The following is a 17,500-nucleotide window of genomic DNA, read 5'->3' on the forward strand; positions in this document are numbered from 1 at the left end:
TGAATTTGAATTGTCGAGTTATCGTTCGTATTGATCGTAATGACTGCCCGGATCCATCATGCAGCGTATTATACACTGCAATCCACAATTTAACCGCAAAATTGTTCATGTATAATGGAATAATTTTTCACGTTGTTCCTTTATCCCATTAACCGTTCTACTGCCAGGGAAAATGTGGGACTGAAACTTCCTTATGAGAGAACACTGTCTCCCTTGGGAGCTAATCTTCTAGAAATGGGAATCTAATTGTACGGGGCGAATTGAGTGACATGTACCTAATGTCAGTCAGCAGCTTATCCACGTGTTCACTTTGTATATCATCTTGTACCAATCATTCAAAAGAAAGAGTGACTAGCAAAGTATAAAATGGTTGTTTGTTTGTTGTTCTTCGTAGATCCCGATATTTCAGCAGCATCCACACCTGAGGCAGTTTGTGCGCCCGGCTATTGAACGGGCCGTGCAGGAACTTGTCCATCCAGTGGTGGAAAGATCAATCAAAATCTGTCTTACAACTGCTGAGATGATTGTGAAGAAGGTAACCTGTTGTCTGTCGATCTGGGGCCGGTTGCTCGAAGCATGGTTAGCGCTAACTGGCGTTAAATACCGTGGAAACCTATACGTTCTGGCTAACCAGGCTTCGAGCAACCGGCCCCAGATCGTTACTGGTGGGCAGGATCTAAAGTCTTCTTGGTTTGTTTCGAACATTAGAATGAAGCGTTTTGCGTAAAGTGATTCCATTAATGGGGCAAGGAATTAAAGTGGTTAATAACAACAACTATAATTAGTTTATCTTATTACAATACAGCCAAGCCGAGGAAAACCTAACGGAGAAGAAGAGCAGAGAACCTACAAACTTAACCAACACATGCCACAGAATTCGAAAATTAAGCCAAGGGCGCATTGGCCAAAGGACATGTAATCTCACTAGTGCACCAACCCTTAAGTGCAGTGGAGAGATGCTGGAAGATTTTGTTCACGTTATAGTAAAATAAATTCGCGATTTCTGTTGCAAGCAAAGTTGGTGCAGATTGTATCCTGAAAAAAAACATGCAGGTTTTAGCCCCACTTATTTTGAGCTCTTCATTTGCGTCCATTTACTGTGTTTCTAGGACCTTTCTTTCACCTGTCGAAAAGAAACCCAGGCTCCAAGGTTGCTGCATCTTTTCAGCACTTCTATATGTCTTGTTCTTATTTTTCTCGAAATAGGATTTTGCTCTCGATCCTGAAGAGTCCCGGATGAGAGCAGCAGCGCATCACATGGTACGCTTCATGACAGCGGGCATGGCATTGATCACGTGTCGAGAGCCGCTACTGATCAGCATTAACAATAATTTGAGATCAAACTTCCTTGCTGCACTTAGGGTGAGTACTGTAACTTTTAAAACTGTATAACAAGTATAATTTTAACCGAGTGCTATTGGGGGGCAGAAATGAAGCATACCATGTGTGGTGGCAAAGGAATTTGTTGTAATCTTACACTCGCGCTTGTCTTTTTGCAATGCCTTCTGGCCCACCGATTGGTTAAGAATGATGCAAGTATGCTTTTGCTTTGCTCTTTCTATGCTTTTGGCGGTGGAATTGTAGTCTGTCTGAGTACACTGTTCTGTTGCTGGTCAGACTGTAGCCACTTTCAACTAGTCACTTTTGAGGATTCTTGTTTTAGCGTTTTGTTAATATTACCTTGAAATCAGTCGTTGATGTCATTGATACAGGGTGCAAACCAGCAGCAGAAAGACATGATTGAACAAGCTGCGTCAGTTATAAGCGAGGATAACACAGAACTAGCCTGTGCATTCATCCAGAAAACAGCTGTGGAGAAGGCGTTGCCCGAAATGGACAAGCGATTAACCACGGTAGGCTAATTTTACTGAGGAACGTTCTGTTTTGTACATAATTATTATATTATTGGTCATAAATCTTCACTTGATGGAGATCACTAATTCTTTCACAAAGGGGTTAATATGCCTTTATGTCACTGCTTTTTCTCTTTTGTAATGTTTAATGGATAATTGCAACACACTATTTGTGCTTCGAAGTAGAGCTAGAGCACGAGATCTTATCCCAGATCTATGTTAAATTGAAACTACTTGGCAGGTATGGAATGAAATTCCTCATGACGCACGCTAACATTGTGTTTCAGGAATTTGATCTTCGTCGCATTGCTCGCAGTGAGGGTCGTCGGTACTGTGACCCCGTGGTGTTGACTTATCAAGCAGAGCGCATGCCTGAACAGATTCGATTGAAGGTAGGATTTTGAGAGTGTCAAACAGAATACTATTAAAGTTTTCATTTGCTGTTAAATTGAAACGCTTCTTCAGTTCTTCCTTTGTAACTGTCTCATTGTTTTTAAGGTTGGAGGAGTAAATGCCAATCAGACAGCGGTCTACGAGGAGTTTGCGAGGAGCATACCTGGATTCCAACCCCCCTCATCCGGGGAGGCCATCACTACTCCACCCCTACCAAAACCTATTGGAATTCTCGGCAATGCTGAGGTTGGATGTTTTGATTTTAGGGAGTGAACCAAATTCTTGTTGTTATACATGATGTTGCACGAACGATTTCAGTTTATTTTACCGGCTAGTGGCATTCGTGCTTAACATAGTTCAGGAAAGCTTTATTCCGGTTTCCTTCTACATTCCTGTAGAAATGGAATTGAGAGTATTTCCCGTTGATAGATGCGGCCGTGTGTCAACTTTTTGTTTTTTGGGAGAAGGGGGCCTAAGATTGAGATTTTTTCGTAGATGAGGACTAGGAAGTCGAATATGTCTCAATCATTCGTTCCAGAATTGAGAATTTTATTTGTACCATAGTGAACAGCGCAAAAGTGTATTAGCTTTCCATCCATTGCTTATCGTTAATTCTGTGCAGACTCGATAATCATACCATGCATGTCTTGTAAGTTTACTTTTCCAAAGAGTCCGAAGTTACTGGTGTCATTGAACGTTTCATTTAGCTTGCCTGTTGTAGGCTCTCGCTTTTACGCTACTCAGTTTTTCCTGTCTCCTTCGTTCCCCACTCTCAAAGAAGAAGCTTGGAAATTTCTGTCAATCACTTTCCTAATTCCGTGTCGTTTTTTGAATTAAGGCGTTTATGCCAGAGGAAGTCGTCCAGATACTGAGTAAGTGTGCAGCGGAAATTGAACAGCATCTTCACGCCATCATAGCACCACCAACCAATCAGCATGTCGCTACCATACACAGCCTACTGGAAACTGTAGTGCAGGCGCGCATATCAAGAGACAACATGGCCGCTCTTAGGCTTTTACACAAGGTGGGTGCTTTCATTCCTTTCCCTGTTTTTCACTTCATCTTTTAAACCATCACAATGGTCAAAATGTTGTGGACTCTCGAGGAGCAGCCGAGTTAGTCCACAACAAATTTTGACCACTGTGATGACGAATATCGTTGTCGATAAGAGTAAAGACAACGCTGAATCACTTTCGATTTGTTAATCTCCACATTAATAAATCGTGTAATATTACAGATCGACGGTTCACGGGGAAGACCCCATTTGTTCCAGAATGTCTTTTAACCACCGTGTAATGGTTAATTGTCATTTATTGGTATTTTCCCTCTCAGGCAGTGGAAGGGTTGCTGGAGGGTGTTGGCACGTTAGGAAATGATGCCGAACTGTCGTTACGCTACCGTGACTGTCATCTTATTGTGTTAAGAGGACTCCAGGATCCACGTGGATATGGGCTTATGTGGACAGCTAGACACGTGACAAAGTAAGTAACAAGACAGCGGAGGCTTACACAAAAGTTAACACTGAAAAAGCTTTTTGTGGCAAGTGTGCATTGTCTTTAAAGCTATTTTGTGAGATTTCATGTTATCTGCCCTCCTCGGTTTGCGTTTCACGACGCTTAAGACAAGACGGTAATGCTAGAAAAACACTTTGCACGGAAACACGCCGTTGTAGTGCCTGCAAATTTCTGATGTTGTTGTTAACATTTTCTTGTTGTTTCCGTTTGCAGGTTTGTGTGTGAGTGCCCTCCCGAGTTGAAGTTTAACGTAGATGCTATTGACATTCTGATTCGCAGTCATTTGTTGAACATGAGGGAGTTTGATCTTCACCTTGTGCAGGTCTGCTACGAATCCCCATCCGGCACTCGTTGATTAGACAAGACTAGTTTGATTTATTAGTTGCTTGATAGGATTTAAACTCCTGAGTATATACATGGAAGTCCGGTGCCAGTGAGTCGTGCTGCTTCCGTTGAAAAGTCATAGAAGTTGGTGGTGGTAAATATGAATCCTGAATACGTGATGTATTTACATTGAATGGTCTTAATAACTTGATGCAAATTTACTATTTTCGTAAATCCCATAATACAGTTCATTGGGGGAGGGGGGATAGGGGGGGGGGGGATTTGTATTAAAACAATAAATATCCAATTCACTGAAGCATAATACAGTCCCAAGAGTAATTAACTTGTACTTGTAAAGAACCCCCCAAAACGTATGGCATTATGGGATTGGGAAAATAGTCAGACAAGTGGAAATGTCATCTAATGAGATTCAGATCAGACTCTCTGAAAAACATCTTTTTTACTTCCAAAAATTATCGTGAGTGATTAAGTATTTTATCAAACGGAAACTTCCGTAAACCTGAACAGCCTTTTCTCCTATTTAGCCCCTTTATTTCTCTTACCTTACATCCCTTATGCTTCTTTAATTATCAGATTTTAAATATTATTTTGTTTTGTTTCAGTGTATCGACAACGGCCATAACATTCAAGCGTTGCATTTTGCTATTCAGCTTGCTAAGTATGTGTCAGATGACAAACAGAGTCCACATGTTACTGAGGTATGATCGCATTGTCTAACTAAGGGATTACTGTCAACTGCGTTTTTCTCTTCATTTGACAAGTACCTTTTTTTCTCTTTACAGAATGATCTATACCATACCATTGAAGCGTTGACAAGAATAGCTCACAGCCGGCAGAATTCTGATGGGTAGTTTGACAAGTTTTACGTAATTTTCTTGCAGTGATTTTGAAGAGAGAAGTTTATTCGACGTCTTTCAGCTAACCTTGCAGTCAGTGGAATAAAGTCCTTGGAAGAAAACATTCGAAACGAAGTCCACTGAACTGTAATCTCGTGTTTTATACTGGTCGGTGCGATTACAGCTTTCCAGGCTTTGCTTCCAAATGACGAAATGTGTGCTTTAAATTGTAGACACAAATTGTAGACACAAATTGTGAAAAACAAACAAAAGAGTGGAACCATTCACAGGAAAGACATCTTAGCCCGTGCGTTATTATCAACCGGTTTAGCACTGCAGCTTGTCTTCAGGGTTTACTTTTTCCACCCCATACGATTTTGAAGAGATATTACAAACGTCTTATTAATCTCGTTTTTCCCAAGTTAGTCAACTTTTACTTCCAATTTTATTACCGTCGTGCTAAAAAAGAAAAGAAAACTTCATCGGCCAAAGCCTAAAGCACATTATTGGAGCTTTTGTTTGGCTTTTTTTTTTCTTATTGGTTTGGAAGCTCTGTAAGTAAAAACTATTCTCCGTTTTTTTTAATTCTTCAAGGTTGTCCTCGTTCCTGGAGTCTAGTCACAATGGTCCTCTGCCATCGCAGCCTGTGGGTACTCATCAGGAGATTGGTGATAACAAGGCCCCTGGAGGCCCCACATCTCTGACCTCTGGCGTGTCCGCTTCAGGTGTCACTGGTTCATTTCATGTCTATGAGGATCCTCCTGGGCTGCACGAAAAGGTGCTTTTCATGTTTTTGGGTTAAAGATTTTTCTCATGGGCGTTCGTTATGGGAATGTGAATTTGAATTTGATCACTTAAAACGGATCTCCGGTTACTCTAGTACAACTGCCAGATGGTGTGGTTGACCTGTGGTCAAGTTTGCAATTCCATGGTTATCTCTTGTGATTTGCCAGCCCTGCTTGCCTCTTATTTACTATTGGATACCTACCCTCCATATTCAGTTTATAAGTGACAATTTAACCAATATTATCAGTCACGCATCGAAAATCATGACAAACAGAAAGAATGTCTCGGCATGAAAGAGACTTGATCCCGTTACGGTCTTATCAAGTCTTCTCTACCAAGTGAACTATTTTAATAGCTCCGTCAGTACTTTCAACTGAAAGGTCTCATAATGTTGTGCATCGCTGTTGACTGGCGTGACTCGTATTAAACACACTACTCGCATGACGTGCATTAAAGTGAACAATTCAAGAAGATGCTTTGAAGCTTGATTCAGACCACTTGTCGCTAATCGCGCGGCTGTTTTTTTTTTTTTTATAGGTCGAGTACTTATTAAGAGAATGGGTTCGCCTATGTCACCAACCCGGAGCAGGAAAGGAAAGCGAAAAGGCGTTTTCCACGTTTGTGGCCCTAGTAAGTGACGCTTTCACAGTGTTAGCTGGTAGAATGTGTGTAGTTATCGAGATAATGCTTGGTTTTTTTTTTCGCGTGGGACTAGCCATATTTTTATCCAAAGGTCATAAACATAAATAATAGAATCGACAGATGTACAGAAAATCGTACAACACGTGCTGAATGAGAAAATAAAATACAAACGGAAAACGAAGAAGTCAAATTCATCGCTTACCATGAATCCTAAAAAACGTCAACCGGTATGCCTGGGAACACACAGGTACCGAGCTGTTTTAATTTTCATCTCTAAAACCAGAATACAGAACGCTCATTGGCTTCCTTCATTACAATGGCTGCTTTTGTTATCAGGAGGGATTGACTTCCTTATCCTGAAGTCGGGGTTTCTTTTTCGCTCCTAATGGGGTGAATGCACGATGGCAGCAACTTAATTGATTTTCCGCTCGCTTAAAAAGATTTTGAAAAAAAAGTGACGGTGCGGCTCTCCCAAATGCTGTTATTTCATCAAAAACATGAAGGGAAATCGGTTTATAATGAGAAAGAAGAGAAAATTCCGTTGATTTTGTTAAAATGAAAGAGATTTTTTCAATCAAACATAATCACCTTAAGCTTAATTCCACAAGCTTTGCTTCACGTCGCTTTTCTGTGGTGGAAGTAACACTATTAGTCGGAACTTTGTCTTCCACCGATTGATCGATTTGCCTCCTTGATTTACACGCGAAAGCAAGCTTCCCAAAATTTAGGTGATTAAAATTATAAGGTAAAGTAAAACAACTTTTATCATAAAGTGCTTGGGGTGAATTGTAAATGCCATGATATGCTTGCTATCTCGGTTGACATTTCCTTTGTTGACGTGAAGAAATTTTTGTGCAAGTTTTTTTTTTTACTGAACGACGGACGTTTTACACACCGTTAAGGTTCAAATAAAAATATCTTTATGTGGAAGAAAGTTTGCCCTTAGTTGTGGTGACAAACACCTTAGGTTTGGGGCCTTCCGGAGGGTAAATGACTTGAGTTTGGTTCATCTCAGGTTTCATGTTACTAGACTGGTTCGTGTCTGTTTCTCCTTTAAAGCAAGTCTAAGTGCGAAGTTTTCTTATGTTTTTCTTTCTTTATATTAGTTGCCATTCCTATGTAAAGTAGAACTTATTACCTTCACAAAAACTTCGCCCTTAGATGAGGCAGACACGAACTCGGAAATGGCCTACTTACACGTGAACAAATGTTTGGGTTTTTTCTTAATTTCAGTTACACCAGCAAGGCATTCTGCGAACGGATGATTTGATCACGAGATTCTTCCGCATAAGTACTGAACTGTGCGTAGAAGTGACTTACCGAGCTCTGGGTGACCATGTAAGTACCCGGTAAACCGTGTTTGGTTGTAAAGTTCTCAAGTGCATGAGTGTGTTCGTTTATTTATTTCAGTATTTATCAAGAAAGCACTCTAACAACCGACTTTTTGTTTTGTCGCTTTCAGCCCAACAGCCCGACAACGGCACGAGCCAAATGTTACAATACCTTGGATGCCTACTGTCGGTTGATAGCACTGCTAGTGCGTCACTCAGGCGATGCCTCCAATAATGTCACCAAAATCAATCTCCTAAGCAGGGTAAGAATGAGCGCTTCAGTTTTTGTTCGAGACTCGTCCGTTATCTCAGGTGTCCGGATTACAATTAATAGGATGCCGGCCGATTGTCGACGTTTAAGCCTGGTTATCACTAGCGACACAAAGCACAAGCGCAAACATAAGAGCGCTTATTTCACCGTGAAAACGGGGTTTACCTTTCTCCTTCGCTCATGCTTGCGTTCGCTTGTGTTGTAAGAAAAGGCAACGCTGCAAAAGCGCAAGGAAATTTACTGCATTTGTCCGTGTCTTATCAATTTAAGTACACGTTCCACCTTCCCCGCGTCTGAGCATTTCAACAAAATGACGGAGGCCATGGTTAATTTTGATGAACACTTATACTATATACCGAACGGAAGAACGATTTTCTAAGCGAAGGATTATCACAGTGCATGGAACAACTTAAGCAGTTCAGTGCGAAGAAGCCTATCCAGGACTATCTAGGAAGTTTTAATTTGGGAGAATACTGCACTATGCACACGAATTCCTTTCATCAACACGCAGACTCGAGCCCTCTTTACACTAGAAAAAAAGTCTGGCACGGCACTCCGAAATGTCGGTACCTTACGTATATGTTTTTCGGACACGGCGCGGTAAATTTTTCGTGTGTAAACAGAACAAACAGAAGGCATATTAGACACCAGTGCCAGAAATTATAGGAGGGCCGAGCACATCTCTGGAGGTGTGAATATTGATACCGTGCCGCTATTTTGGAGTGCCGTCCCAATTTTGTGCGTCTGTAAAAGGGGTTGCGGAGTCAACTTCCAGTCAAGGATTTCGTTCATCACTCCACTGATCAATCATTGCAGTGCAACCATTCTCGTCACCAGAGCCTCGGATCGACACAAGGCTCTGGGAAACTCTATGTAGGAGAACATGCGCCGTAGGGTTCTTATAGCCAAAACTTGGCTATTTGAACCTTACGGCGCCTGCTCACTCCTCGTGCTAACATGAATGCACCAATTAGAGACGCTTTTGATTGTTCTTCACGAAAACCAATGACAAGACACTTTGTTTCAGGGTTTCCCAGAGCTCTTCTCTCCCTCGGTCAAGAAAAGAGCTCTGGGGTCGAAAATGCAGTACAACGAGTTGACATGTCGTATTCTGCGTCGTGGTTGGCCGATTTGGGAATTTGGAATGAATAGTTATACATACTTGCAGTTAAAGCTTCCACCTCTAGTTATAGTTTTAAATGTTTTCTTAACTTAGCTTGATGTGATGAAGGGAAGGATGATTGACATCTCTTTGCTTTATGTCATCATTTCCAAGTTAAGTTGTTATGAATATTAAAAGAAACCAAAGGTACTCAATTTTGTTTCACTAGGGACACAAGCACAAGCGCGAGAACAGGTTTATGCTAAGTGAAAACGAACTTCGACATGAGACGATGAAAACACACCAAATCGTCACGCTAGATCATCGAGTTTTGTTTTGTGGACATAACGCGGAAAAAAAAGAAAGTATTTGAAATGTGTGTAAAAGTTTCTTTTGTTATTTGTTTTACACGACAGGTTCTTGGAACAGTAGCTACAGTGCTCTTCCAGGATCACGAAATCCGTCACACGGAATTTCAACAGTTGCCTTATCATCGTACATTCATAATGTTACTAGTGGAACTCAACCAACCCGAACCAATTCTTGAGGCAATTAATTTTCAGGTGTTGCAAACATTCAGGTCAGTGAGGTTCTTTATCGGAAGTGTAAACACCATGCATCAATTCTTACTGTGACTTAACCTTCTGGTACTCGCATGTATAAATTAGCGCGATGTCGTTGCGATTGGTCTGCGGTTTCTATGGCTGGATGCTGCAAGGGTGTGGCAGGAAAACTGCGCATCGCGCCGCAAGCTGAAAAACCGTGTTCAAATCTCGTGGAAACAACAAACGTGTTGGCGGTTTTATTAATAGAGGTTTTTAATCGTATGTCTGTGGATACTCTTAGGAATGATAAGCTATTCAATTGTTTTCCCTCGTGGACTCAGTAATTCTTCTTTGCCTGAAATTTCCCAATTCCCCTCTCAGTCGGGGATAAATACACTCTTTTCGCATTTTCGTTTTTTGAATAAGATAAAGTGAGCAACAGCCTGATCCAATTAAAAAGTAAACCAATATCGTTGTTTTTCCAAAAGAAATAGCAAACAGTAATGCAGGCTTTGATTGTACATATATGTTAATCCAACTTACTTATGTTTATTGGTTGGCAGTACTGTGTTTCATGCCCTTCGTCCATCCCGGGCTCCGGGGTTTGCGTACGCATGGTTAGAGCTGATATCTCATCGCTTACTCATGTCCAAGCTTCTACTTAACACACCACAGCAGAAGGTAACTTAACGACGACATCTGTAATATATGTGGGTTATACTAAATCCTTTATTGACCAATCTTGTTCGGTCAAAATGGCTGGATATTGGCCAAGTTCCTTTTTTTGCGTGTTTATGGGTCCATAAACACGCAAAAAAAGAACGAGGCCAATATCTAGCCATTTTGACCGAACAAGATTGGTCAATAAAGGATTTATTATATGGGATAAAACACCAAAAATGATCTTTGATCTTGCGAGACCAAGCGAGAAATCCTGAGCGGGCAGTAGCACTCCATCTTGCCCGCTCGCGTAGCTAATCACAGCGCGCGATTTGGTTCATCTTGCCCGCACACGGAGTCAGTCATATAATAAGACGGTGTATTCACCTTTTCATTGAGAAAAACGAAAGTGGAAACGAGAAAGGGCACATTTTACCGCTCTCTGCCTAATGACACGTTTGATAATGTCATTAAAAACCCAGGTATGATAATGTATTTAATAGATGACTGCTCCCTTTGTTTTTCAGGGTTGGGTGCTATTTCAGCAGCTGTTAATTGACCTGTTTAAGTTTTTAGCGCCATTTTTGCGTAACGCTGAGCTCGCTAAGCAAACACACTTGCTTTACAAGGTAAGGCGCCGTCGTAAAGATATTCAACCGATATTTCGGAAATCCTTCAAAGGGTCTTTTTTTTCTGAGAGCTTGCTCAACCTTTTATCACTGATCGTTCATCTTCCAGGGAACATTGCGCGTCTTGCTGGTGCTTCTTCATGACTTCCCAGAGTTCCTTTGTGATTATCACTTCAGTTTTTGTGACGTCATCCCTCCTAACTGCATCCAGATGAGAAACTTGATTCTCAGTGCCTTTCCACGCAATATGAGGCTCCCAGATCCCTTTACACCGAATTTGAAGGTATGGTTGTTGATTTCACAAATACTTGGGTACATTATAAACTACCTATTAAGCTAACCAGCAGTTAGTTCAGATAACGTTTGCTGTTTTTCTGTTTTTCTTTTTTTTTTTCATATGACAGGTTGACCTGTTAACCGACATCGCGCATTCTCCTCGTATCTTGACCAATTTCGCCTCTGCCATCCAGCCTGCCAGCTTTAAAAAGGTAAACTTATCTAATAAAAACCCGCGTGGCACTTTTGTGTTTATATGAGCACCAGTTAAATCTACTCGTCATCACTCTTTTTCACAGGATCTTGATTCTTATCTCAAGACTCGTGCTCCAGTGACATTTCTGACAGAGCTCAGGTCGCACCTGCAGGTAAACTGAGCGATTCTTCCCTCCTTTTTTATCGTACTTTTGTGGTAAATTTCTAGAGTTAACACGTCTCAATCGAATTGTCTTCCTTTTGAGCCTGTTTCATTTCGGTAAAACGCTGACCGGTTGATTTGCATTGAAGCACACCCCGGGAACGCTTTGAATCTTAAGTTATCCATTTGTCATATTTTCCGTGACCCAAAAAATCGTAGCGCGCCTGGTAGGAGTTTTACATACTTTATCAATGAGGTTATATGAGATTTGTGGCACATTAAACTCGGCTTTGGTTATATTATTCGTGCGTACCGAGCTTAAAATTTACCATAAAAATGAACAACCCGGCTCTCCAAAAAGCTTGTGGTGATAATTTTCCTCTGTTAAATCGTAATAAGGTGGGTACATGCGTGAGGATTTTAGCCGCTACCTCGTGCACTCGACCATCCCAGTGTAGAATAAAATATCTTTTCTTTTTTCCGTGACGTCATGGCCGTTATTTCATGTTGGTTCCCAATGTTATCCTCCAGGCTTCAGTTGTTCGAAGGGTGGATAGCACTATCCACTGGATAACTCAATTGGTTTTGCTAGTGTTTATCCCGCTGGATAGTGATTTATCGAGTTGATAGTGTTATCCACCTTTTGGACAACCGAGGCCAGGAATTGAACTCACTTCTTACGAAATCGTTTTCCTTTTATCGGTTAAATAACAAATTGTTTATTTACTTATTTCAGTATTTGTTTCATTTCAAAATTTCTTATTTTCTCTATAACAAATTCAGTTATAACGCGACACAATACGAACGTATCAGTGACCAGGGGCCTGTTTCCGTCGAAAGTCCCGAAACTTTCCGGGCCATTTTCGGATGTCACAATTCCGTTTGTATCTCAAGAACGGAGAGGATGTAAGTCGTCCAACTTCACAGTCCTTTTTTTTTTTTTTTTTTTTGTTACCCTAAAAACGTGTTAAAAGATCGGCTTTCCAAAACAAGCGGTCGGCAGTTTCACAAATGGCTTTTCGGGCCCGAAAAGTCTTCGGGACTTTCGAGAAACGCGCCCCAGCTCCCAGGTGCGCAATCGCACGGTGGGCATGGGGACGAGTGCCGTTCAAGCCTGGACCTTTTCAAGCTTCTTTGCTACCGCTTAAGTTGCTTCATGAACTGCACTGATCACTTTCACCTAGAGCTACAGAACTGCAATTCAACTATATGAAAATCTTATAGAGCGACTTTCCTATGACTTTGAAAAATAAACGTGAAAAGAACGTAAACAAAAATGCAAAACATTTAATTGACTTATCGAACAAAAACAGACTGCGAATTTTCATTGGCTTTGTGGACGCGGATGCAAACAACGTCATCTCTCCATGGAACTTTCTGGAAAGCGATCGGCACTTCGCTTTGACGTCATTTGAAATGCAGTAATGTGATTGGGCAATCGAACTGTTTACTACCCATATTAGGAGTTTCCTTGGCGGGAATAAGGAGAAGCTTTGTTTTAATGTTGCCAAACATTGGTCCGTGATACAAATTGCGAACACTTTTTCAAGGTCTTAGGAAAGTCGCTCTATATTCATTATCAACGAATATTAATTATTCATTCTATAGCAAGCAATTCAAAGGCTAAATGGAGCACTCTGATTGGTCGGTTTTTGCTCGGGATTTTACAGTACGGACCATTGCAATGGAAACGGTCCGTTTCCGTCTTTTTTGTCTCTCCCGGGAAATTCAAGTTGAGCGAAACAAAAAGTTTTCAAAAAGCGGAATTTCGTGTTTTCATCTTAACTGTACAATTGTAGCAAGCGGAATTTAATTTTATCGTTCGAAGTTCGCTGATGGAAGACGAAGATTACCAACATTCGCCAAGCGGAGAAGTGTCCGATCGCTCAAAGAAGCAAGGCCGTACAATAAACAACTTAGTAACCTCACTTGCTCGGGACCGTGCTGGAGATATTGGCCCTCAGTCGTTTTTGTACGCACCTCGGACCAATATTCCCCAGTGCGGCCTCGCGCTCAGTTAGTAAGATGTTAGAATCGTAGCCATATACATGTTCTGACCAACCACCAGCCCTCAAATAATGATAGTTGTTCCAGGCAGATTTGTTGTCTTGTTTATATTCATGCTGTGATGCGTTTTTTCTAGGTATCCAATGAACCAGGCACCCGGTATAACGTACCACTAATGAATGCGCTGGTCCTTTATGTTGGTACCCAAGCCATCACCTACATACACAGTAAGAGTGGGACACCCTCCATGTCAACAATCACTCATTCGTCCCACATGGACATCTTCCAGAATTTAGCCGTGGATCTGGATACAGAAGGTAACGGCATTGGAGATAGTTTACGATCGTACAACCTAAATGTTGTGTCATTAGCAATTGCCACACATGGGATCGATGCTTTAGTGCAGTCAGGAGACCATGAGAAGGCGCCTCCCTTTGCACTTTATCCTTGAGTTAACTTTTGTGCGCATCTTTCTATTTTTAGAACTAACCCTTCAGCAGGAGACTCACATTTACATCAATTTGCACACATTGTTTTTGCTTTTTCTTATCTTCGTTTGACAATAACGTTATTCTGATTGGGCGTTCTAAACAGTACGTGCAGGGCCGAAGAACTCGTGGCGTTCTGAAAATAGAAGGTTGACTCAGGGCTTGTGTGTGGGAGAGGAAAGCTCCTACTCATGGGCTCCCGGTGCAGTGTGATACTCGCGGCCACAATCCCCCGGCGTCTGCACTCCTTCAAAAGATCAAATGGGCCTTTTTAGGGACAAAAAGAGTTGTGACTTATCCCAGTTCTGGAACTTTTTGAGCATAAATGCAGCCTCTCCCCGTCCCAGACAACACAGATTTGCATTTTGCCAAAGGTCAAACGTTCTAAAATTTAAGCTCATTTCTTGCCTGTTGTCCTCTGTAACAGATATCAAGTAACGACTTAAAAGAAGGGGGAGCCCTAATAATAAGATTTACTTTACGAAGAAAAAGTATTTTAAGAAGTGAAAAATGTCCAGAAATGCAGGGAATGACGAAAATGGAGGATTTGGTGAAATTCTGCCAAATCTGCCACGTTGGTTGGGTCGTCGCCCTCTTGGCGAAATTTCGCCGAAATGTCCATTTTCGCGCAGTTTGCCACTTTCGCCAAATCCACCGCCTGCGCGTTGGGCCCTTAAGGCCAGCTCATTGCATTCGATTGTTGCACTCTTGGTGAGATTTCACCAAATCCTACATGTCGGGTGAGTCGTCGCCCCTTTCGCGAAATTTCGTCAAAAGAGGTGTTAAATTGGCCAAATTGGCGGCTTGGGCTAAATTTCGCCAAATCTGCAATTTTTGCCATAGCTTGCATTTCTGGAGATATCTCCACCGCCCGAATCTTATGAAAAGGGAATTTTCGTCTGTGTTTTCGTATTTTGCCTTCTGAGCTGCATGAATTACGAACTTTCCAAAACATGTAACAGTCCACTCAGAATCAAATTCAATCAGTATCTTTGCCAATTTTACAGGCCGATATCTTTTCTTGAACGCTATTGCAAACCAGTTGCGGTACCCTAACAGCCATACACACTACTTCAGTTGTGTTTTGTTGTACTTATTTGCTGAAGCCAACACAGAGGCTATTCAAGAACAGATCACAAGGTAGGTGGTACCAATTCAAATTTTACAATTACTGTCGGGGGAAATAAATGGCATGTTTCTTCATCACCAGCTGATTGATGGTCATTATTCGAAAGAGATATTTCGGTTATTTTGTGTTCATGGAAAAGGGGGTAATTTTTTATCCTCATCCTTCATTTTAAACCGCTTACACGGTCCTCAGAACTTTCGCACGTGGACGCAAATTCCCACAGAGAACACTATTACGCACTTCCCTTGCGATGGGACCCTCTCTCATCTAATGGTGTTGACAAGGTTTCTTTCCCTATTGTTTTCCACAGGGTACTGCTAGAGCGATTGATCGTTAATAGACCTCATCCGTGGGGTCTCCTGATCACATTCATTGAGCTCATCAAGAACCATCAATACAAGTTTTGGACGCACGAATTTGTACACTGTGCCCCGGAGATTGAAAAGTAAGTCGACTTCATTCACAATACGCGTTCTTTTCAGATATTCATGCTTGCTTTACCGAAATATTAAACTTAGTTCTCAATTCTAGGGCTAAACAGACGAAAGCTAACCTGTTTTTTTAATAAATTAAATTGAGCAACTTCTAAATTCAGTGCCTTGAGAGATGTGAGGTGCGTCTTCCCCAGGCGCGGTGACACGAGGTAAAAGGAAAACGCAAACGGATAATAGATGTAAACATGCACAAACCCCTTCCCACGAACTCACAACATAAAACATATACCTAAAAACGTTGAAGACTATTTTGTTAAGTTTTGATGGATAAAACTTAAAACTTAAATCAGTCTCGGTTATGGGTTAGGGTTAGGGTTAGGGTTAATGGCCTTAAACTAAATCAGTCTGTAATAAGCTTGTTTAACAATGACAGACAATAATTCTTCTCTACACACTAAAAGTTTAAGTAAATCAAGCTAACAGTTCAATCTTCCAACAAAGCTGCAGTCCAGTTCTTCAACAACCAACAGCAATTCTTCCACTACAACTCCTCCACACCTCGGCGCCTACTCCTCCTCTGGCTCTTCAGTTCTCTTTCTTAGACCTGTTTCTTCTCTCGTTTCTTAAACCTAACTTCTTTATCTCCTTGTTGCCTTCTTTTCTTGCTGCCGCTGACAAAGGGGTTTTGTCTTCGAATTTCCCGGCTGGTTCCCGCTAATGTCTCTTGGCAGTGATACTATGCACTCAGCTCTCATTTTCGACATTTTTTCTTCGCTGCTGTTTTAAAACCAGAATTAACTGATGACCGTGAAGGCCAACGTTTGCAAAAACGTAATCCCTCCTTGTACTTGTACTTGTACATGTTCATTGCCGTGACTTTAAGATCTTCTGTTCCCACCGTCTGCTCCCGTCTGTCCTTGTAGCTTTCCTCAACAAAAGCCTGTTTTCAATTTTCATGTCCTGGACATAAAGGACTCCGTCACGTATAACTTGCGTGATAATTTAATTCTTTCCCTTCCCAGGCTCCTAACCACCGCAAACGAACCTCCACACTTCATACCGAGGCTTGCTTGGCTAAATTAACTTTAGTCTCGTCAGTTTGTTTTTGCCAAGTTTGACCAGAGATTCGTTCGTTAATTTCTATTTCCTTAGCAACCTCACATTTAACCCCAAATTCCCCCACACACCAATTCCCCCACACACCAAAAACGAAAAAGACTAGATTTCAAGTGTTTGCCTTATCTTCTTGTGTTTACAGGTTGTTCGAGTCCGTAGCTCGCAGCTGTATGCAACAGAAACAGGCGCCGCCCCGAGAAACAAGCGAAAGCAGAGAGTGAAGGAGACAGACGTTAGGAACTTGTATAGTGATTTTGTACATGAGCGCCGATGGAGGCCCGATTACGGTTACCTTCACACGCATGGAATTAGCAGTTGTAATGTTACGAAAATGTTTTTCCTCGATTTGTAATTTTTAACCTACGAATGCATAATAAAATGACTCTTTGAAGATGCCTTGGGTGCTCTTCTTTCCGACGTTCTTAATTTTACGGCAATACATGATTTCAGTTGCTCTTTGCACCCCGTGTCTCAAAGAAAATTATTGGTTGTATGGGATGCGATAATTATTTGAAGCAAACCGAGTAAACATCGGTCTCCAGTAGCTTTGAGGCTGCTTTGAGCCAAGGCTTTCTTCTTCCCTTCTTTTTTTTTTTTTTTTTTTGCTCTCTCCAGGTATACCTTGGCCCACTTGTGCATCTAACTTGTCCACTACATTGTCATCTTTCTAGCTCTCCTCCATTCATGAAGAAAGGATTGGATGTCAATTGTCAGCCTTCATCCGCAATTTGCTGCCTTATCACGAACGCTGATTGGCTCAGCATAATTGGCTTTCAAGTAGGGGG

At 41.5% G+C, this 17,500-nt stretch overlaps 1 protein-coding gene across 1 annotated transcript in view; it reads left to right on the forward strand.

Annotated features, from left to right (window-relative positions):
* The window catches only part of LOC138009883 (CCR4-NOT transcription complex subunit 1-like), a 48,571-nt gene extending 31,463 nt beyond the window's left edge, over window positions 1–17,108 (forward strand). The window contains exons 35-58 of the mRNA XM_068856892.1: window positions 395–535; window positions 1,207–1,362; window positions 1,713–1,853; window positions 2,141–2,245; window positions 2,352–2,492; window positions 3,085–3,270; window positions 3,579–3,727; window positions 3,974–4,082; window positions 4,708–4,803; window positions 4,888–4,952; window positions 5,536–5,719; window positions 6,265–6,357; window positions 7,603–7,707; window positions 7,832–7,963; window positions 9,490–9,653; window positions 10,182–10,299; window positions 10,806–10,907; window positions 11,017–11,190; window positions 11,312–11,395; window positions 11,483–11,551; window positions 13,685–13,865; window positions 15,044–15,176; window positions 15,476–15,610; window positions 16,858–17,108. Coding sequence (XP_068712993.1) covers window positions 395–535; window positions 1,207–1,362; window positions 1,713–1,853; window positions 2,141–2,245; window positions 2,352–2,492; window positions 3,085–3,270; window positions 3,579–3,727; window positions 3,974–4,082; window positions 4,708–4,803; window positions 4,888–4,952; window positions 5,536–5,719; window positions 6,265–6,357; window positions 7,603–7,707; window positions 7,832–7,963; window positions 9,490–9,653; window positions 10,182–10,299; window positions 10,806–10,907; window positions 11,017–11,190; window positions 11,312–11,395; window positions 11,483–11,551; window positions 13,685–13,865; window positions 15,044–15,176; window positions 15,476–15,610; window positions 16,858–16,936 — 3,042 coding nt within the window. The 3' untranslated portion in view covers window positions 16,937–17,108. The remainder of the gene's footprint in view (window positions 1–394; window positions 536–1,206; window positions 1,363–1,712; window positions 1,854–2,140; window positions 2,246–2,351; window positions 2,493–3,084; window positions 3,271–3,578; window positions 3,728–3,973; window positions 4,083–4,707; window positions 4,804–4,887; window positions 4,953–5,535; window positions 5,720–6,264; window positions 6,358–7,602; window positions 7,708–7,831; window positions 7,964–9,489; window positions 9,654–10,181; window positions 10,300–10,805; window positions 10,908–11,016; window positions 11,191–11,311; window positions 11,396–11,482; window positions 11,552–13,684; window positions 13,866–15,043; window positions 15,177–15,475; window positions 15,611–16,857) is intronic.
* The last annotated feature ends 392 nt before the right edge of the window (window positions 17,109–17,500 follow it).

Source organism: Montipora foliosa, chromosome 1 (assembly GCF_036669935.1).
Source record: "Montipora foliosa isolate CH-2021 chromosome 1, ASM3666993v2, whole genome shotgun sequence".
Taxonomy (NCBI): domain Eukaryota; kingdom Metazoa; phylum Cnidaria; class Anthozoa; order Scleractinia; family Acroporidae; genus Montipora; species Montipora foliosa.